Here is a 22,187-nt window from a genome sequence, read left to right as displayed (position 1 = left end):
ATTGACATGAGGCACTCAGAGAGGGACCTGGGGGTATTGGTTGAGGGTCGATTAAATATGAGTCAGCAGTGTGGCCAGGTGGCTGAGAAAGCCAGTGGCATCCTGGCTTGTATGAGAGATGTGGTGGCCAGCAGGAACAGGGAGGTGATCATCTCCCTACACTCAGCACTGGTGAGGCCACACCTCAAGTAGTGTGTTCAGTTCTGGGCCCCTCACTACAAGAAGGACATTGAGGTTCTGGAGCGTGTCCATAGAAGGGCAATAAGGCCATTGAAGGGCCTGGAGCACATGGCCTAGGAAGAGCATCTGAGGGCGATGGGGCTGTTCAGTCTGGAGAAGAGGAGGCTTAGGGGAGACCTCATTGCTCTCTACAATTACCTGAAGGGAGGTTGGAGTGAGGAAGGGGCAGCCTCTTCTCCTTTGTGTCAGCGACAGGACTAGAGTAAATGGTTTCAAGCTGTGCCAGAGGAGGTTAAGGCTGGGTGCTAGGAAATATTTCTTCCCAGAGAGTGTTCTCAAACATTGGAGTGATCTGCCCAGGGAGTTGCCATTCCTGGAGGTGTTTAAGCAGCACATGGGACCTGGTGCTTAGGGACATGGTTTGGGGTTGACCCTAAGCTGGGTCAAAGATTGCACTGGATGATCTTTGATGCCTCTTCCAACCAGATGTTTTCTGTGATTTCAGTGATTTCTAAAAATATTGCAGTAATATTTCAACTTTAATTGCTTGAATTTCGTGGTGCTGTTGAACTCTTTGATATCCCAGGAGTATCAGATGAAGCAGTGGCTTTTCCCTGGTTTATAAATTAGTGAGGTTTTTTGTTTTCTTTTGTTCTTGTTTTGTTTTTCCTTTTTGAAATAATTATTTGCTGCTGCTTAATTTAAGCCATCATGTTTTGATGTTCCCTCCATGGCCAAGCATCAGTCACACAATTTAAATAATGAAGCCAGGCATTAAAGGCATATTTTTTGAAAGGGAATATTGTGAAGGATCTAAAGAAAAAAGACAGGGCAGGGCCTTATTGTTAATTCTGTGATGTACATATAATGGGGAACATTATTGAAATGTGTGATTTAAGTAAAGCAAAAAGTATTTGACATTTGCTCAAATAATGAAGAAGTATCTCAAGTGTTAGTTTTATTTGTTCATCTTTCACTTAGTTTGAAAACCTTTTTTTCTCTCTCTCAATTGCAGATAAATCGGGCCGCTTACACTGCACAGAATTGGAGGTAAGAGGAAGATTTTGTGTTTCTTGCTAGTGCTGACTTAGCTCAGCTCCTTTTCATTAACTTACAGTCTAAATGTGGCACGTTTATAAAGTGGAGTTAGCATTGCAAAGCTGTACTGTGAAGTGTGCATTGTATTTATGGCTGTCCTGAACAGCTGCATATGTCTTAATGTGGCCTTATGTTTGAAAACAAAGAAAAGAAAGGCCATGTGGTTTCTGAAAACAAGGTTAGAAGTATGTTATGCAGTCTTGTGTGATATTAATTTCTTTACAATACATGTTTTTAGCAGAACATTCTAGGTAATCTCCATGGGATAAATGCTGTCGTTACATTTACTTTAGAAAGGGCTATTAGGTTGTGGAATAAATACTCAGTGTATGGAATGGCTTGGGTGATTTTTGACAAGCCAAGAATTTGGATGGAAGCAGGGAAGACAACTGTTCTCAGGGTTGTTTCTCCATCTAAAGAGAATCCAATTTCAGATATTTTAAAATATTTCCTTTATGGGTAGTATTTTGGGTCCCCCCAAAATTTTTTAATGTCTCGCTGGGATAACAACAGAAACACAAATCCTGTTATATCTGCTTCATTTATGTCTTCACCATTATTTCACTCTGTATCTTTGATATTAAGCTGTGACTGGTGTTAGGAGAATGTTTTGAACTACCATTGTGTCAGATTCATAAATTTAATCCAAGACTACGAGGGACACTTCAGTAGAAGGTCTTGCTGAACAAGATGTGGACTCATAGTATAACATTGATTATCATACAGAGTAAATAATATAGTCTACTCCTTAAATAAACTTTTCCAGCAATACATAACATTTCTGAGTCCTTTGCAGGGCAGTCTTTTCTCCTTGCCTTTGAACTTTCTTTGAAATGTAAAACTGAGTTTTTCCTTCGGCTGTTTCATCAGGACCTCAGGCTGAGCCTGGAGATGGGGCAAGTGCACACATCTTAATTGGCGGGTTGTCTGTTTGCTCATCAATAATGCATATGGAGGTGACAAAGTGGTTTGTACGGAGATAAACTGTGCATGAAAATGCCTCTTTAAAGGAAAACCGAAAGGCCAGCTAAATCAGTTACAAATGGTAAAATTCTAGGACAGTCCAGCTTTTTGCAAGTATTAATAGAAAAAGGAAATGTCCTTTCTGCAGGGTGCAGCGTCAGGAGTAATCCAAACTGATGTAAGTACAGAAATAGGAAGCGGGCACACTTTGTTCCTTTGTCTGGGTCAGTTTAAGCAAATGCATCCTGGGTTTTGTTCCAGCATTTGTAAAATCTCTGCTCATAAACTTAGTACCTCATTTACAAATGGTAACCTGATGTGTCACTTATTTTGCATTCTAAATATTGTTTACAATTTTGCTTTGCCTGTTTTTCAGTAGAAGGTAATGACAGGCCCCGACACTAAGAATACAGATAGCAAACCTCTGTTAAAATATTTCTAACAAAACATAAAATACTTAATTTTGGGAAAGCAGTTGGTTCACACAAAAAATATGTAGTGAGAGTGATTTGGCTATGTAATGCTTCATCTGCCAGGGGAAAAGAGGTTTTTGAATTTTGGTCCTTTAAAGTATGTTTTGTTGCTAGTTGGAAAGAAAGGCAGATTGCAATTTCCCATGAGACAGAGGCTTCATTTTAAATTGTTTCTAATAAGCAGCACTGTGACCATTAGCATATTGGCTCTTCTGTTTATCTTTGTCATTTTGAAGGAGGTTGTGAAGGAGTCAGTGGCTTTTTCCTCCTCCAACATTCCTTTGGGGCTGCAGCTTTAGACTTGGAATTGATGGTGTTTGCGTTTTTTGGAACTAGGAATTCAGCAAGCCCACCTCACTTTTTGATTGCTGTGAAAAAGAGTGAGTGTGGCCTGATGGAATGTATTAGAATACATATTGAATATTGGAATAGTAAAATTGTGGTAACGGCTGCAACAGTTTTACAAAGCTTGTAGAGTATTCAGAATTGGGACACCATTTATGTCAAGCTATAGAAGGGGTGTGTTAAGCTCAGAGGTTGGATGCCATAGCCATAGTGGGAAGATGGGTTAAGGAATAAGATGACCTGGTTTAATCTGCATCTGCCCATGACTCTGCTATGTACATAACAGCACTCCTTAGTCCTCTCAGCTGAGATGGTGAGATGATAGAAAATATGCCAGCCTCATTGGTAAATATTTAGTACTCATATAGAAAGTATTCTGTGAATGCAAAGTGATTCATGTGTAGGAGGGTTTAATTGCCCTGTGTTTGAAAAGACCCACCTAAGTGAGCACAGGCCTGCTATGGATGATGTGTGCTGATAGAAAGGTAGACTCAGCCTCTCACAGCTGTTTAAAAGTCAGAAGTGAATTAAAACAGCCTGGCCCAAACAGTGCTGGATAAATTGCAGAACACTGATGTGCTCATGTCAAATCACAAAAGAAATCAATTGTAGAAATATTTTAGGGTGACTTTTGTGTGTTCTCTATGCAAATTCTATTAATGAGCTATCAGTTACGTGTCTCTAACGATTTAAAATCTTAACATACAGTGAAAATTATGCTGCTTGTCTGAGGAGCTAAAATTGCCCCTTTTTACCTTTTTCATTTGCAGGTTGAAATGTTGACTATATTTAAAATAATTTTGGGAAACAGATATGTAGATTATAAGGACACTGTATTTGCTGTGGTGAAAATAAGTATACACTTGTTAGTTCTTTGTACTGATGCAAACAAAATCAGCCACCTCTCTCATGCTGATGCACATGAGAGCATGTATTTAATAGCACAGAATATTAGAATTTCAAAAGAGGTGTCATAATTGAGCACTAAACCCAGTGCCACACCTACATTAAAGTGTTAAGCTGCTCACAAGTCAAGCAGTGTAAAATGGGTGTATTTAGCCTGTACTCATGTCTGGGATTCTTGGTTTTGTAAATCGCTGTTGAGTATAAATACAAGTAACATTCTGACTGAGGGGTAATTGATGCAGCAAACAATCACTGTGCACTGTGAGAGTCACTTTGTTTTACTCCCTGAGCATTAACCTTATGGTAATGAGGAGGAAGGTGGCAAAAAAAAAGATGTTTTTATGAGAATGATTTAACTTAGTGACTGAGTGTGATTTCCTTCAGGAGTAAGTTGATTATTGTTGCAGTTTGAGCTGGGTGCCCCCCTGCAATGTTTACTTCCTGTGTCTCGGCGTCCAGCCCAGAGGGGCTGCCCCTGTATACTGCACTGGTTAGGCCACACCTCGAGTACTGTGTCCAGTTCTGGGCCCCTCAGTTTAGGAAGGATGTTGACTTGCTGGAGCGTGTCCAGAGAAGAGCAACAAAGTTGGTGAGGGGTTTGGAACACAAGCCCTATGAGGAGAGGCTGAGGGAGCTGGGATTGCTCAGCCTGGAGAAGAGGAGACTCAGGGGTGACCTTATCACTCTCTACAACTACCTGAAGGGAGGTTGTGGACAGGCGGATGATGGTCTCTTCTCCCAGGTGGCCAGTACCAGAACAAGAGGACACAGTCTCAGGCTGTGCCAGGGGAGGTTCAGGTTGGATATTAGGAAGAAGTTCTATACAGAGAGAGTGATTGCCCATTGGAATGGGCTGCCCGGGGAGGTGGTGGAGTCGCCGTCATTGGAGGTGTTCAGGAGGAGACTTGATGGGGTGCTTGGTGCCATGGGTTAGCTGTTTGGGTGGGTTGGATTGATTGATGGGTTGGACACGATGATCTTGAAGGTCTCTTCCAACCTGGTTTGGTTTATTCTAAATAAAGACACAGGAAATTATGTAGTATTTCCTACCACAATTCTTTGCACCCCTATAAGATGCAGTGCAGAGTCTAGCACCTCCTCTTTTCTTCCTCCTCTGTCAGCCGGTAACTGGGGGAGATGTCTCCTGGCTTTGGGCCTGGCTAGGCCCAAGGCCATGGGGGGATGGGCAGTCTCAGATCTGGCCAGCTGAGACTAGCCTAGCAGTGGGAGGGGGAAGAAGGAGCCCTGGGGGTCTTGGGTGTACCCTCAGGTAGGGATGGGATCTCTCTGGGTCTGTTTTGGGATCTTTCTTTGTCACTGCGCTTTTGTTTTTTTCTGTAAATGTTCACTGCTTTCTATTGAAACTTTCCATCACTTTTGCAATCCTTTTGTCTGAGTGTTTATTGTTGCTAGTGGTGGGGAAGGGGGCTGCCTCAACCCAGCACAATTATGCATTGAAAAAAATACAATTCTGTGTGAATGCTTGGTTACAAATCTTTGAAAGCTTTTGATTTCTTGTGCTGTTGAGGGGAATTAACACAAACAGAAGATTGCTTTCTAGAAACCCAAGCAGAATCCTGCATCTTTTATTGTAAGCATTAAGCTGTGCTTGAGCATTATGTGCCAGTTCTGGTAAGTGAAGTGCTCATCCCTTGCTGATTGAATTACTGCACACAAGAGCTGCATGTCCAGCCTTTGAGGGACCCGTTATTTAAGATACCTGAAAGCCCATATGCTGCTTCATTCATGTGGTGGTTCTGTGGCAGTCTGACCTCCTAATTTTCCTGAATTACTTCACAGTCACTAACAAACAGCTTAACAGATGCTGGATTAGACAGTAAATACACACAAAAGTAGAATTTAGGTTTTGTGATGAGCTGCTTTTTCAAGAGGAGCTTTGTTTTTCTTTAATTCATAGAGGGGTTTACAGCACTTCATGGAGGAAGCAGGATTTCTGCTTCCTATTTGATACAGGCTTGGCATGTTGCCCTTTTTATTCAGCATTTTCATTAGGAATACACAGTGAGTATTGGGCTGGAGAACTGATAATGTATTTGACTAAGCTGATTTAGTGATACTCAAATCCTGCCATCTGTCCAGAGTCTCCAAGAGAATTCAGCTGTTCCTTGTAAAGGCTTTGTGATTTTGCAGTGTGCCAAGATGTGCCTATAATAATCTACACGCCCTAAAGTCAGACAGGATTTATGACGAAATCTTCATTCCAGTGATGCCACTGGTAAACCTTGCCATCAGCTGGGGAAGAGTCCAGAGGCAGATTTCAGCCTTGTCTTCTCACAGTTTCAGATAATGGCTGGTGAAAAACGAGGTCTTGCAGTCACTTTGGTTGCTCCAGGGGACGTTTTGCCTTTGAAAAGCACAAAAACAGCAGAGCTGGAGCATTATTTTAGGTGGTGTTGGTGTTTTTTTTTGACGGTTTGGTTTTGTTTTAACATAGAAATATTTCCTGCATAGTTACCCTGTGGTAACTACAGGATTCCCCAGTTTTTATCATGAGATTAAATGTGGAATTTTGCAAATATAGTTTGTATGACTCTGAAAGTGATCTCAGAGTGTTGGGAGAATCAAGTTATTTGTACAAGTCTACAGTTTATTGTAGAACCCTTCCCATTTAAACTGTGTAATATTGTGCTTGAGAGGATACTTGCCATATCAGTGGCATGCTGTCATGAACCTACTGGAGTGGGTCCAGAGGAGGGTTACAAAAATTACTAGAGGGCTGAAGCATCTCTGCTGTGAGCAAAGACTGACAGAGTTGGGGTTGTTCAGCCTGGAGAAGGTTCCTGGGAGACATTATTGTGGGCTTTCAGTACATGAAGGGGCCTGTAAGAAAGATGTGGACAGACTTTTTAGAAAGACCCACTGTTACAGAACAATGGGTGGTGGTTTAAAACTAAAAAAGGAGAGATTCAGTCTAGATAGTAGGCAGAATTTTTTATGCTGAGGGTGGAGAAACCCTGGCACAGGTTTCCAGAGAGGTGGTAGGAACCCCATCCCTGGAAACATTGCAGGCCAGGTAGAACAAGGGTCTGAGCAACCTGCTCTAGTTGAAGATGTCCCTGCTCACTGTGTGGGGTTTCAACTAGACGACCCTTAAAGGTCCCTTCCAACCCAACCCCTTCTATGAATCTATGTTGGCTGTCATATCAATCAGCACATACAATAGCTATAGTATCCATTAACTCTAAGGTGCCATTTTTTCAGTACAGCAGTGCCAATAGACATGTTTGCCTATCTGTTCAGCCCAAGAGGGTAATCTCATTCAAACTGCAGGAAAAAAGAATAAGCTTTAGATGTTGTTTGTATGCCTATTAATTAATGGTGCTTTGTATTGTCTTTTCGTATGTAGTAAAAGGCAAGTTTAGAGTATCAGTTTGAAATGAGTGTGCTGTGTTTCGTACTGGGTTGGTTTTGTTTGTGGGTGGGTTTTTTTGCTTGTTATCACAAATAAATTTTATGCTACAAAGGTTAGAACTGGTCTGCAAAATGCCTCAAAGACTTTTGAGATCATATGACTTTGTTTTTCTATGTAGTCTGCCAGTTTGGATTTCTGTTGAGAGACACTGTGTTTTCCTGCCTCTTAGCTAAGTACCAAATAGTTCATAGTAAAACATAGTCCAAACAAAGGGTAGCTCTGGGGATGAATAGAAAATGGGTAATGCTTCTTAGTGATTGCTTGGAGGGAGCTCTTCATTATTTCTTGGTGGATTTTGCCTAGGGCAGTTCTGAAACTGAGGTAAAATACAGCCCCAAGTTCAGTTTCAGTGGTAAGTTTGACCTGATCGTGTTGGTCTACAAGGAACAAAAACTAACCCACACCTTCCTTTCTTGAATATTTCTCTTCACTCAGAAGTCCAATATCCACAAAGCAAATAGTATGCAAAAGATTTACAGGTGATGAGAATGAAGTACATTAGACTAAATAACAGACAAAAAGCCAAGAGGCTGAATCTGTGAAGATGTCTTGTTTAGGACCATTTTTCCCTGCACTATTTCAATCCATGTAGCCCTTGACACTTGCAGGGATGAAGTTAGGAGTACTGAATAGGTTCAGTGGGTGGTTTGGTTGTTGTTTTTTGGGGGTGGGCAGGGAGGGCAGAGCCAAGGGAAATCACACTTCACATATGTTTTAGGAGAGCAAGGAGAATTTTGGTGAGCTGCTTAAGTGTCCAGATATAGTATTGCATTAATTTTGTACTGCATTTTTCCTCCCAGTTATTCTTCTGTTGATACAATAAATATATCACTGAAGGACATCAGTAACTTCCTCTGACTGAAGTGGGTATTAGTGGTGTTTAATGAAAAGCAATTATTATTTATTTTGGTAAAATACTATAGTCCTCCTAGATAATTAAATCACCTAAAGAAAGAAAAATGTTCAAATGGACCTTTGGGATTATTTTGTGTGCGTGTTCCTAGTTGACCTCTAATTTTCTGGGTGGTTTGGTTTAGTAGCTCTCTCTGACTCTAAAAATAAAGACCCTTGAATATCTAAGCAGCATTATTTCAGCTGTAACATGCAAGAGAACTAAGATAACCTAACTGCTTCTTTATCAGTTTTGAATTTGGTCAGTGGTCAAAGAATACAGCAACTCTTGAGGAGCTAAACACTCTGTGTCACTTCAGCAGCTCAGTTACCAGGTACCCATGTCCCAACTTGTGATTTAAAAGCAAACGGTGTTCTAAATGTACCCATTAAGAAAATGAGGCAAGGATTGAAGGATTAATAATATCAGTCAGTTTATTTGCAAAATTGAAGAGATTTAAAGTGGGAGAAATAAGTTCTTTATGGATGAGGTGAATCCACTTTGCTCCCACCTACCACCTGCTTTGTTTGACGAGGCCTGTGCTGCTCTTTTCAGTGATAACTTGCATTAACATTGAGTGATTCTAACATTCCTGCTTTGAATGTGCTTGGAAATACTGATCTAGTTTATCTAAACCATTCTTCTATGAAACAGGTAATGTGTTACCGTAAGTTCTTTTTAAGCACTTTACACTTAACATGTAGGATGCTCAGTAGTTTATATTTGGGGGAATAAAACATTATGAAAGGTTTTTTGTTTTGTTTTGTTTTTTAAATGAAGCTGTAGCTGACCTAATGCAGATGAACATGTTGAATTTGTATGAACAAATACTGTGGTTACTCTTTGGTCAGCCTTTAGTTTGTCTTATTGCTGTTTTCTTATCTCTCTGCTGGGAGCTTCTGTCCTCTGGTTGTGAACGTGCAGAAGCTCGAGTTACTGCAGATTGGAGGAGAAATGTGAAGTCCCCTCACAGCATTTCTGAGGGTTACTCAGGAAAAAGACTTAAGAGTAAAGCTGAATTAGAATTGCAGTCAGATACACTTATTCAGTAGGTTAATAATAGAGAGGGTCATAGTGGCCAGTTCAGAAATTCCCAGGAACAGTGTCTGAGCATTCGGGAATCACTAGGCTTATTCTAGCACACAGTGAGATCAGCAAAAACCAAACTGTTAGTCTCTAGTGTGGTTAATACATACTCAAATACATTTTTATTTTTCAATTTGCCATTCTGTGGCTAAATGTTTCCCTTCACAAGAACACTAACATGTAGTTTTTCATTTAAATCACTTGACCTGAGAAGCTGAGATGTTAAAACAAAGCAAGACTTGCAGTTGAGCCATGAGAGTGTGCAGCACTCTGTGCTGTCTTTGGCTGAGAGGATACAGAATCAGTCTTGGGGCTCACTGAGGCAAAAAGGAGGTTTTGTTAGTTTTGTGCTTTCTTTTGTTTGACTTGCCACAGCGCAGCTCATTTCAGCTTTTGTTCCAAGGTGAACTTTTAGCAACTGCTAAGTTTCTGCACTCCTCATGACCTACCAGCACGAACATTTTCATCTTAAACTGTTTAATTTTGTCTGCTGCTTACATGTTTCTAATGTCGATCATGGGAAAATCAAGCAAGCTCTGAGATCTCCCCTCAGTGGCATGAAGGAAAGACTAAAAGATGTTCAGTGCTGAATGAACTGTTTGAGATCATTTAGTGGCTCATAGCACGTAAAAATCTTTAATGTACTAAAAGGAAATAAAGAGGGTAAATTAAACATGCAGAAAAAACAAAGGCGTGACTGAATTCTAAATGTGTATTTCATCGTGTCCCTCTCTTTTTTTAACCAGTAGTAATTCTGAAGCACCTTTAATGCTTTCAGTACTTCACCCTCAGCAAAAACTGAAGGTTAAATAATTAACTAGGACAAGGCAAGCTGTTCACACATAGTAGATTAACTCCTGCTTCATTTAAGGTGTTAGGAGTATTTGGTTAAACTGAAGGTTTTTCTCTTCTGTGTATTCATCCCTAAGCCTGGAACACCCTTGCCTGAATCTCCTGTCACCGTTTCTTATCTGTGTTGTCCCTTTACTTCTGAGCTTCCCTCTCCTGTTTCTTTTTCTCTTTTACAGTTCAGTCATTAACTTCTTTTATTTCTCTTTCTCCCTAACCAAAAAGTTAATCATCTGCTTTCATGGGGGTGTGTGTGTTACTGCCTCTGCCCTATATTTGATGACTCTCGATGTTGCAGAGATGACTCTGCTCCGAATATGTTATTTCACAGTTCTCTGCACTCTGCTTGTTTCTTCTGTTGGTCCTAGTGGATGCTGTGCTGCTATCTGAATTCATTATTTCTTTGCTGTGTGTTTCTCATTGTGTTTTTATCTTTGTTATCTGGACTTGTGATATTAGCGTTATCTTTGACTCACACTCCTTCCTTTCCTCCAGATGCTTGCCAAGTCCTTAATTGCCGTCTGCTCAAGGCACCCCTCTCTTCTCTGTTGCCAAGATGATAAGTCAGGCTTTGTGGTGGTGTTTTTTTTGGGTGTGGGTTTTTTTGTTGTTTTTTGGTTGTCTTGGCTAATGCAAACTGCCTGCCACCTACTCCTTTCTTGGCAATGATGTGAAATATTTCTTCAGAGTTCTTTGAAAGACTCATCTCTGGCTGCATTGTGGGTTTGAAGTTGCTTCTCTCTTCAACTCTGGCCTACATGTTCAGACTCTTTTCTTCCTACTGTAGTAGGTCTGAAGCAGACACTGACTGCAAAGCAAACAAGTTGCTCCATCTGGTCTGTTCCTTTAGGAAGATCTGCTGTTCTTTGTGCTGTGCATTCTGTTTGCTTTGGAGCAAAGCTCTTACAAATGTTTCAGAGAACACATGAGAAAAATGTGCTTATGTTCTTCTAAACTTTGTATTTCTCACTCTTTCACCATTTGGTGATTGTTCAGTTTGGAGAAGAGAAGGCTCCGAGAAGACCTTATTGTGGCCTTCCAGTGTCCGAAGGGGGCCTACAAGAAAGCTAGTGAGGAACTTTTTAGGGTGATGGGTAGTTATAGGACTAGGGGGAATGGATCCAAGCTAGAAGGGAGATTTAGATTAGACATTAGGAAGTTCTTCACCATGAGGGTGGTGAGACACTGGAACAGGTTGACCAAAGAGGTGGTGGAAGCCCTATCCCTGGAAGTTTTTAAGGCCAAGCTGTATGTGGCTCTGGGCAACCTGATCTAGTGCCCATGGCAATGGGGTTGGAACTAGATGATCCTTGAGGTCCCTTCCAACCCTGACGATTCTGTGATTCTATGAATCAATACCTGCCTTTGAAAATCCTCTGTAATGCATCCTATTACATGATTGAATTACATTACAGATAGAATATTTAAGTGTTTCACTTCTTTTCTCTGAGTGAGAGCTCCATGCAATTCCTAGGTCTTCCACAAATTTTTCATTTAGTTGGGTGTGAAGAAAATAAATGCAGTTGAAATTGCATGAGAACAGTGAAGTAATTGTAGTCTCTGGTCCTCGGCCACTTTTTGCCTTGTAATTTTCCAAAGGGCTGCTCTTGTTTATAACTCTTTGTTGTTTGCTACTGGGGTTTGCTTTAAACCCACAACCAGTAAGGCAACAGAAAATAGATCTTTTCCCTCCTTTATTTTTTAGTCTGTCTATATAACAAATAATAATTCTGAACTTTGTTGCCCAGGATGTGTTCATAATAACCAGAATTATTTTTTGTCATGCTACTTTTAGCTTAATGTACTTGAGACTTTGGCTGCGATTTTATTTAGTAAACTTTTTATTTTAGTACATTTTTCTTCAAATTTTTGGCCTTTACTTTTGTCAGTTTTTTTATTCAGCAGTGGTAGGGAGAGCTAGTGCTGGACCTGACTTTATGAGGTCTGGTGGGTTTTTTTTATTGCACAGTCTAAAGCAGATTTGAACAGTACCACTGCGTGCTTGTGGAGAGCCAGCTGCGTGTTTCTGCCTGTAACATTTAAAGCATTGGCACTAGGAAAATGTATTGGCATATAATTTGGTTTTTTTTTATGTTTCAGACTTGTTACTGGATGTTCAATAAAAAGTTACTCTGAAAAACTTAGGTAAGAATTGTTAAATGAGGGAAAGGGAGAAAAACCATGTTATGATAGAGTTTTACCACTTACTTAGAGGATTATAGCAGCATTATTTTTTCATTTATAGTACTTAATTCTCTGACACAAGTAAAATGCTTATTTAAAAGTTAAGATGTTTTTAATTCTTGGACTCCCATCTTTCTGGAGCATGGTCTGCTTTCAGCTCTTGGATCCTCCAGCTGATTTCTGGGTCTTGTTATGCTGGTTATATATGGAAATACAGTGGCAGACTTTACGGCTTAAAACCCAGAGCAGCAGTAACTGAGGTATGTGATGCACCTGCAGTTCTCTGAGTTGCCTCAGTGACTTAATTATATGAACTCTAAAGTGGGCAAGATGGGAAAAAAAGTAGTCTGATGGGAGAAAAGAAGTGCTGTTCTTATTTTAGAGAAGGAAAGATTAAGTTTGAAAACACTGGGTGACATTTGGCAGCATATATTTTTTTTAAACCTTTATCACAAACCCAAAAATCTCTCTTCAGGTTTTAAATACTACCTAAAATAGCAAGCCTGTTACTTTCCTGCCAAGGGAATAACTGCCCTGAGAGACACTTCATCAAGATACTAGGAATTTACTTTCAAGCTGGGGTATCCCTTTATTCTTTATAGGTTTCTTAAATCCTTTCAAAGTCTATAGTGGTAGTATCTCATTCTCTTTCAAAATAAATCTCTTATCTTTCAGGGTTATGCATAAAGATGTTGCCATGCTAGTACAAAGGCAGACTTTGCTTTCTATTGTTCACTTACTGGCAGTGGATAGACTGAGCTTTGTTCTACACAGAAGACAAAGTTACCCCTAAATTTCCTGTATATGTCTCAGACAGAGAAAGCAGTTCAAGGAAAATGCAGAATGTCTGGGGGAAAATCAAAATGAAGAGCTTCATAGAAGAAAAGAAAGCCCACTTAGAGGCATTTAAAGTAGGAGTCACATTTAGTCACATCTGAGAATAGGGGACTTTTTTTCCAGTAATAAGGGAAAGAACCATCAAAGCTAATACAGAACAAGGAAACCTTTCTTTCTTGCAGCATTTGGAAAGGCAGTGAAGCAAATGAGGTGTGTTGTCATTACAATGTGGATGAAATGATGTTTAGCTTAACAGTGTGGCAATACTGTAGTACTAAGTAATAGGGCAGATAACTTGAAGGAAAAAATCCATTTGTTAGAAGTGAGCCAGGCAGTGGACCCCAAAATAGAATTTCTCGACATCTGCTTCAGAGGGCTGATATAATTTTCCATCAGATGTTTCATGAAAGGAGAGCTAATGATTAAAACCAGCCTGAACCTTGCTGTGGATTTACAGTGCAAGTCAGCATTTCAGTGTTGTTCTAGCACTTCAAATGTCACGTTGAAACAGAAAGTGTCAAATTAATCAGCTTCCAAGCACTTCCCTGTCAGTGGCTCATCCTTTGGTTTTTGAGAAAGATGGCTTGTGTATGCATGAAGACCTTGGGTCTTCAATCTTATGTTTAGGAATGATTAAGGGACTTGAACATCTCTCCTGTGAAGAAAGACTGAGACAACTGGGGCTGTTTAGCCTGGAGAACAGAAGGCTGAGAGGGAATCTTACTGATGTCTATAAATATTTGAGGGGTGGGTCAAGATGAAGGTGCTAGGTTCTTTTTGGTGGTGCCCAGTAATAGGACAAGAAACAACAGGGATAAGCTTGAACACAGGAGATTACACCTCAACATGAGGAGAAACTTCTTTACTAGGAGGGTGCTGGAGCCCTGGAACAGGCTGCCCAGAGAGGTTGTTGAGTCTCCTTCTCTGGAGACTTTCCAAACCTGCCTGTATGTGTTCCTGCATGGTCTGCCCTAGGTGATCCTGCTTTGTCAGGGGGGTTGGACTGGATGATCTCTAGAGGTCCCTTCCAATCCTTGACATTCTGTAGCTCCATGATTCTATGTCTGTGTGACTGTCTAGATGGACGGTTTGTAGCAGGCAGCAGGTACTGCAGCAGGTAGACACACGCACAGAGTCTTGGCACAAAAACTTGAATGTCATGGAGTGATGGACCTTTGCATTTGCATTTGTATTTTGTTGTAAGTAAAATATTGTGTTCATCAAAGGTGGCTGAATTTATGTGACACTGGAGGGTTTGTTTTTTTACATGGCCTATTACAGATTTTATGAAGTGACTGTGAAAGCAAGTTTTCAAACAGCTTTCTGACTAGAAGACAGGAAAGTGTTGATTGCTTACTGTGCTTTTTCCTGCCTTAATGGCTGTAGAAACAAAGAACATCAGCTGCTTCAGGCTTTGTGGTAGTTGCAACGCCTGTGGCTTTGACACAGTGAAATGGAGAATTAGACTTCAAAATGAAAAGCCCTTCTAGCATCAGTGGTACAGAAACTACAAACCAGCATACCGTTTTCCTCAAAAACTAGGGGTTTAGAGTCTCAATTCCATATCCAAAGCAACTGTGTAATGACACTTACATGGACACATACATGTGAATGAGGAACGATGCCTCTAAGTGGTAGTTCCTGTGGTTGGTTCAGAACCTGGATTGTTGTGCACCACCAGCACACATGACCAGAGGTTCTTATGGTGCTCACTCAAGTTGGCTCTGTCATGGCTCCCTGTGATGTGCAGAAGATGTAGTTAAGAGCGTGTCCATCCCTCTGAATCACCCAGCACAGCAGGAACTTTGTATTATGAATGTGTTCTCTGAATTTACTTTTCTATGATTCATTCTGTTGAAGTGTTCTTGACTCACTTTTACTATTCTTCTACACCCCTTTCTACCTTAAAATAACTATTTTCTACTTATTTTGTCTGTCACTTTGTAGTGTCACCTCTTTAAATTCTCAGTGAATGAAGATCCCAGCCTGCCTTTTTACTGCATTCCTTCAAATTGGTAATAGACATCAATCTACCTCCTGAGAACCACCTCTTCAAAGCATACTTCTTGTTATCCACCCACATTCAGAGTCTCTCTACTCCTCTGGGGAGATGCAGTAACTAAGTATGAGTTGTCAGTGGTCTCAAGCCTCACAAGCAGAGGGAGCAAAGTCCAGATCTGCAGAATCCTTCCTTGTGAGGGAGATGGGTGGCTTTTTAGACCATGTTGGCCCTGTTGGTATTCCAGGTTAATTCCACTGTTGCCCCAAGCTTGATCCACTTCTGCTGTGCCCCTAGGATTTGCAAATTGCAGGGCCTTCGGCATCCTACTGCAGGATTTCACCTGCAGATCTCATGAGGGTATCCCGAACAAAAGAAACACATAGGGACGGATGCAGGAAGCATAGCTGCTCTCAGCACAAGTTCTGCTGAATTCTGATCACTGTAAGCCTTGCAGCTGCTGCCATTGCACTCTCTCCAGCTACAAAGAGTCAGGGTCCTGAGTGTACAGTTGACTCCTATGGATGCTGTATCCCTCTCAATACCTTCTGTCATATGTTTTTGGCACCTGACCCCCATGACTCCTGGTCTGTGAGGCACTGCATCCTCTTGACACTGAGGTGTAGGAAAAACTCATGCTGCTACAGTCCATTTTAGAGATACAGAGGAAGCCTGTGACTTCCTCTGCTTCTTCCACTACAGAGAATGATTTAAGGATGTCTTCTGAAATTTCTAGGCTCAATAAAACCAAGCATTGTCCTTTCCTAGCATGCAGAGAATGCTGTTGGGTCATGAGATGCTAAGCAACCTGATTCCTCTATCATGAGACTAGTACAGTATCCTATTGAATGTATACCTTTGGCAGCAGAATTATTGTTGTGTCTATGAAGTTGTCCTTCCTCCTATCTCCAGCCTTATTTATTGACGTTGTAGATCTTATGCCAACTCTTCCTCTGTAGACAATTTACTAGTGATTTCTGTCTGGGTGGATAAAGTTTACAGGGTTTATTACTTGCTCCTAATCTGTAAAATTGTCTTTTAACATTCACAGCTCTAAGCTCTTCATAGTACCTCTCAGATTTTTGTCTCCATTGTGGAGCAGCTGTGGGGGTTGGCCATCTCTACTTAAATCCTTTTGGCATGGCTAATGTGTTGTGCCAAGGCTGATTTGTGTTAGCTGTGGCTGTGCTGGCTTTATTGATTTCCATTTATTTTATCAGAGCCTTAGCTGCATTAGAGTTGATGTTGGGAAGGTTTCCAGCACTGAGTTGTTTGGTATGGCCACCAGGAGCTCTGTACCTTCATTAAGCCCTGTGGCATTGCTTAAAACACGGGCAACAATGCTGTTTGCTAAGGGCTGTGCATCCCTGCATGGATGAAGTCCTCTGTGATCTTCTCTTTAATACTGTACTTTGTTAAGACAGAGCTTGAAATTGGCCTCCATTACAATGTTATTGAATTGTAAAATAATACAGTTAGAAGGGACTTTTTGAAGGGACCTTTGAGGTGAACCAGATGACCAGCATGCTGAAAATAATGCTAACTTCAAGTTAAATGAGATTGATAAGGATCTTGTCAAGTCAGGCTTTGATGGCATCCAAAGTTGGAAATCCCATAACCTCTGTGGGGTATCTACACCTTTGTTTCACCACCCTGCTGTGAAGAATGCACATGCAGATGCCCATCTAAACACAGAAATTCTTAGTAGTGGCTGTAGTTGGTTAAAAATGTCATCCAGAGGTGTGAGTACATTATTTCTGTCTTGTCTTTCAGCTACTAGCACTTGTTTGGATTGCAGGTTGAGAAATACCAAGGGCATGGAGGTTAGTGCTCAGAGCAGAGCATTGATGTGGTGGCACAGCATGAAAGACACAGGCATGAGCTCCTTCTCAGAGTACTGCTCAAGCTAGAAGTAGACTTTCCACCCTCTAATGCCCTTCTGTACTACAGCTTTAGGTTACAGATCTTGAGGAACTTGGATCACTGGCAGCAAACCTTTTGTTCTGAGTTTCTGCGAGTTACTTGTATTTGTATGCTCAAAAAATGGCTATCCTTGTTTTCATCCCAGTGATTTCATGTCAGTCTTGACTAGGTGATCTTATTTAAACTTTGCAACTCTTTCTAAGGTTCTGTTTGATATTAATTTGTTTACTTTTATCGTACAATGTTTGTGCTTCATCATGCATAGCCAAGAAAACCACCTATGTGTGTGTATATGTATTTACATTTCTTCTTGTCATGGTGAAACAGCAAACAAGTCAGATGTCTTAAATGTAGATACAAGTTTGCCAGTGGATATTTGTATAGGCTTGAAGTACCTGAGAGCACTTTACATTTCTTACAGGACAGCTTTTTATGTATCTATACCTATCTAGATATATAATTTGGTTTTAGAATGATTCATGGATAGAATGGTTTGTGTTGGAAGGGACATTAAAGATCATCTAGTTCCAGCTCCCCTGTCATAGGCAGGGACACCTTCCCCTACACCAGGTTGCTTGAGGCCTCATTCAACCTGGCCTTGAACACCTTCAGGGAGGGGGTACCTATGACCTCCCTGGGCAACCTGTTCCAGTGTCTCACTGTGACCAAGAAGGCTTCATGGTAGGCTTTAAGATAAACTTGTCATGTATTTCCCAGATATTAGTAATCTTTTCATTTGGTTAGACCAGCCTAAACATAGGCTCTTTGGAGTGCTTTGATTTGTTTGTTCACACTGCTCTAATGAAATATTTCATGTTAAAAAGACCAAATCCATTTGTGTAAATCAATTCTTTTTTATTGCTCCTCAAATGCTATGTCAGGATTATTTTATTTGTTTATTTATTTATCTGCATTATCTTCTCCAAGTGTTTGATGGAAATCTCCTCAGAGAGGAGAGAGGGAGTGCAAGGCATGGGAGTGCTGAAATAGTACAATGGCTTGGAACACCCACGCTGACCTCATGTATGGAGATGAGGTGTCAGAGATGGTGCAGAGAGTTTTCAGGGAAGAGGCAGAAGTGTTGTCCTGGCTACTCAGACTATTGACTGACTCACAAGAGTGTCACTGGGAGTGTAGGCTGGTCAGATGGCTGGAAGGGATGAGCCATGGTGTTGGGTGCAGCAGTTCAGCTTCTTGAAAGAGTTAGAGGCTCATATGAAGGAAGAATGCAAACAGAGCAAAGATACTACTGCTACAGCACCCATGTGTGCACTGGGGAGGCTACCCAAAATGAATCTGCCAGTGCAGGAGTCACAGTAATGTGTCACACAGGACTGATTCGTGGGTGGGAATATCATGTGCCTCTTTGTTTTCAGTGATTCCTGCAATAGTTACTGGTTTCCTTTCTTCTTTCTTTCTGTTTATGTGATGCTGTTGATGGATCTAATTGGTATCAGTTTCCTAAATGATATTGGCTGAAAAAGGCTATTGTTTGCTAACACAAACCCAGCAATTACTTTAGTACATTTTTTCCCCCCAGCAGATTCCCAAATATAATAGACTTAATTTGATTAAAATATTAACAACATGGGTTTGTTAGTAGGTCTCATGATCAGATATGAAACAAGCCTCATAAGCAAATTGCTAGATCATCGGCATCAGATGGCTGTCAGAGGATGAAGCTTCCCTTCATGAAGAACATGATTGGTATTTTGTCTCATGGGTCAGGAAAGCTACAGATTGTAAATACAAAGTTCAGTGCAGCTCTCTCAGAAGCTAACTTCCCAGGTCCATTTTATATTTCAGTATCTTACATTATGCCAGGAGCCTGGATTGTTCTTGATCGTGACTTAGAGGTCTGCTTTTTCAGTCACACTTTGTTTTTGTGGATAGTTGCCACATTCCATTTAGGATAAGGATAACACTTTTCTTCCTGGTGTTTTGGTATTTCCTGGTACTGAAACACAGCACCCTGTGCCAGGGGCCTACACACACTCCTGGTAGCTTTGTGGGCTGCTTGTTCCCAGGGTCAGCTGGGCTATGGTGTGGCCGTACCCTTGGATCAGATGGCTGTGAAAACAGCTGTGTCAGAGCTGCAAAGAGCTATGAGAAGCCTCCTCACAGGCATTGCTCTTTTTTTTTTTTCACAGGAGCACATTTAAGCTGAGCCTTTGCATTTTGTCCCAAGCTGTAGCTCTTCTGTGCCCAACCATGGCCCTTGCTAAACCTGACCCACCAGATTGCCTTTCTGGCCAAGCCTCAGACCTGCCTCCTCACCCTTGCACTTCTTAAGTGATTGTGGACCATGACTGACCCAGGTTTCTGTCACCAGACCTGCTCTGCTTTTCCTGTCTGGGTACCTGGGACTGCGTCCCTGGTCAGCAAGGGCTATGCCCCTGCCTTTGTTGTGGTCACCCTCAGCTCCTGAATCACCTTCTGTTGCAGAGGTGGCTGCCCTTGCTGGTTCCTCACGTGGTTTTCTTTGCTAATTCCAAATCAGAAAAGCATGTTTCCTTTCTCTGATCACAGCATAAAAGGCCAATAAAGAAAACAGAGGCAGGCGTGGATGCTGAACCCTGTAGGTGGGGATGCACACCCTTCTTTTCTTTCCCTGCAGCAGTGGCAACAAACACATGCATGTGAGTAGAGGTTTGCAGAGCACAGAAGACAAAGGATTTTAAGGTGAAGTTATGAATGATCTGGAAAAGTCATCACTTCAATGGCTCATCTCTCTTGAGAGCATCATGATGGGATATCAAAGTAAATATCAAGGAGGTGTCCTTTGTTTACCCTGGTGTATTACCATGCCCTAACTGCTGAGAAGAGTCAGCATGCCCCAGTGTCTGAGAAATTAATTCTGGGTTTCTCCCCAGACAATGGAGATGTCATGATGATCAGAGGAAAGGCCACCAATCAGCCAGTGAAATTCTGTGGCCTATCCATTGTTCCATCTTCCCAAACTCAATGGCTGTTTTAAGTGGCTCTTGTGAACAACTCACAATACAATTTTAGATTATTACAGGGGTCATTGTGCTTGCTCACTTGAAGGTCAGGGACATGTTTGTTTTTCCACACAGGAATTTTTCCCAATCACAAACATCTCAATTGTTTCATAGCAAATTATATTTGGAAAGAACTGTTGAACTTCTGAGAAGAGAAATTATGCTGTCTACTTTATGAGTCAAAAAAAGAGCAGGCTTAAAACTCTCAGGCTAACAAAAACTAATAAAATAAAGACTAAATCTCGTCTAGTACTGTAAGTGCCTCCTATTTTTTCATTAGCAGTGTTTGCATCATCACACAGTACTGCAAAAACAGCTTTAAAGCTAACTGATACATTTTATGTGTGTTCTCTCTGTGATGAGAGGGTAGTACCTGCTCTAGCAGTGGGGTCAGACTGGATGATTTGTTGAGGTCCTTTCCACCCCCTAACATTCTGTGATTCTGTGATTCCCTTCCTGTGAACAGGAACAGTCTTTTCTAAGGATGCATAATCAGGTCAATGCTGTATCTTTCCTCTGCTTTCAACATCTAAATGGGGAGCTGTTTTCAGGAAATGTCAGTCTTGTAACTTCCATAGTGTTAATAGTCAAAAGTAGTCTTACTTTCATGACAAAGTTAATTTTGAGCTCTACAGAACACAAAAAATTGTCCTTTGCCCATTTTCATTGCTCTTCAAAGAGGATTGACAAGGTACTTCATGTATCTGTGGTGCAGTTGTTAGAAGTACTTACTAGATAGCTTTGCTTATGCTGTTGTTGCGAACTGTCAAAGGAGCACAAAACTTCAGCAGCTTTCCTTTTCTGAATTGATGAGACAGTGTTTCAAAAAAGCTCAGCAGATGACAGTTACTATCTGAATGAATGATAAGAGTCATGTGTTAAATGAAGAGTCTGGTAGTTAACTGGTTATAGTTAGAATAAACCTTTAGAATAAACCAAACCAGGTTGGAAGAGACCTTCAAGATCATCGTGTCCAACCCATCAACCAATCCAACCCACCCAAACAACTAACCCATGGCACCAAGCACCCCATCAAGTCTCCTCCTGAACACCTCCAATGATGGCGACTCCACCACCTCCCTGGGCAGCCCATTCCAATGGGCAATCACTCTTTCTGTATAGAACTTCTTCCTAACATCCAACCTGAGCCTCCCCTGGCGCAGCCTGAGACTGTGTCCTCTTGTTCTGGTACTGGCTGCCTGGGAGAAGAGACCATCATCCACCTGTCTACAACCTCCCTTCAGGTAGTTGTAGAGAGTGATAAGGTCACCCCTGAGTCTCCTCTTCTCCAGGCTGGGCAATCCCAGCTCCCTCAGTCTTTCCTCATAGGGCTTGTGTTCCAAACCCCTCACCAACTTTGTTGCTCTTCTCTGGACTCGTTCCAGCAAGTCAACCTCCTTCCTAAACTGAGGGGCCCAGAACTGGACATATCTAATAAGTCATACAAGATGAGCATCCCAGCATCATCTTTTGCCACCTTCACATCTTTTGGCCATTCTGGCTTCTCCAATTATTTTACAAATACTGAGACTGAATTAAAAACAAGAGGAGAAAATATATCTTACACTGAAGTCTTTATTTCTTGGGCTGGTATCTATAGGTTGGAAGCACACTGGCTGAGGCTGTGAACCAGGGAGTGTGGTTGGAGTATAAATTGCTTTACAGATATTCTTTTGGTAGCCATGTTGCAAGAAGAACACTCTCTTCAGTATGCCTGAGTCATTTCCTGATTGAAATGAAGTGGGCAGAAGTTCCCCAACTAGTGATTTGTAGCTGAGGTTCTGTCTTGAGCTGAATGATGTATTTGAGCTTAATGGGGCAGAGACTAGAATGCTTTGGATTTGAGCATGCAGTTTTCCCAGAAAGGGAATAATAGAATACTTTAGGTTCAGAGGGACCTCTGAAGATCATCTAGTTCACCCTCCCTGCAGTCTGCAGTGTGATGAATGGAGTGATAATTTGTGTCAATTAGATGATCTTGAGTAAAGTAAAACCTAAAGCAGAAGCGTGAGTGGTG

The 22,187-nt window shown here is 41.3% G+C and overlaps 1 protein-coding gene across 4 annotated transcripts in view; it reads left to right on the top strand.

Moving 5' to 3' along the window:
• SPIRE1 (spire type actin nucleation factor 1) overlaps positions 1 to 22,187 on the top strand; it is a 155,883-nt gene that overhangs the window by 12,763 nt on the left and 120,933 nt on the right. For all 4 annotated transcript variants that reach the window (XM_068147640.1, XM_068147641.1, XM_068147642.1 and 1 more), the window contains exon 2: positions 1,196 to 1,230. In XM_068147640.1, the coding sequence (XP_068003741.1) occupies positions 1,196 to 1,230 (35 nt within the window). The remainder of the gene's footprint in view (positions 1 to 1,195; positions 1,231 to 22,187) is intronic.

This window comes from Melanerpes formicivorus, unplaced genomic scaffold, assembly GCF_026170545.1.
Source record: "Melanerpes formicivorus ecotype bairdi unplaced genomic scaffold, bMelFor1.0.p_v2 SCAF_15, whole genome shotgun sequence".
Taxonomy (NCBI): Eukaryota; Metazoa; Chordata; class Aves; order Piciformes; family Picidae; genus Melanerpes; species Melanerpes formicivorus.
The sequence above is the reverse complement of the archived record's forward strand: the minus strand, read 5'-3'. Positions and strand labels throughout refer to the sequence as shown.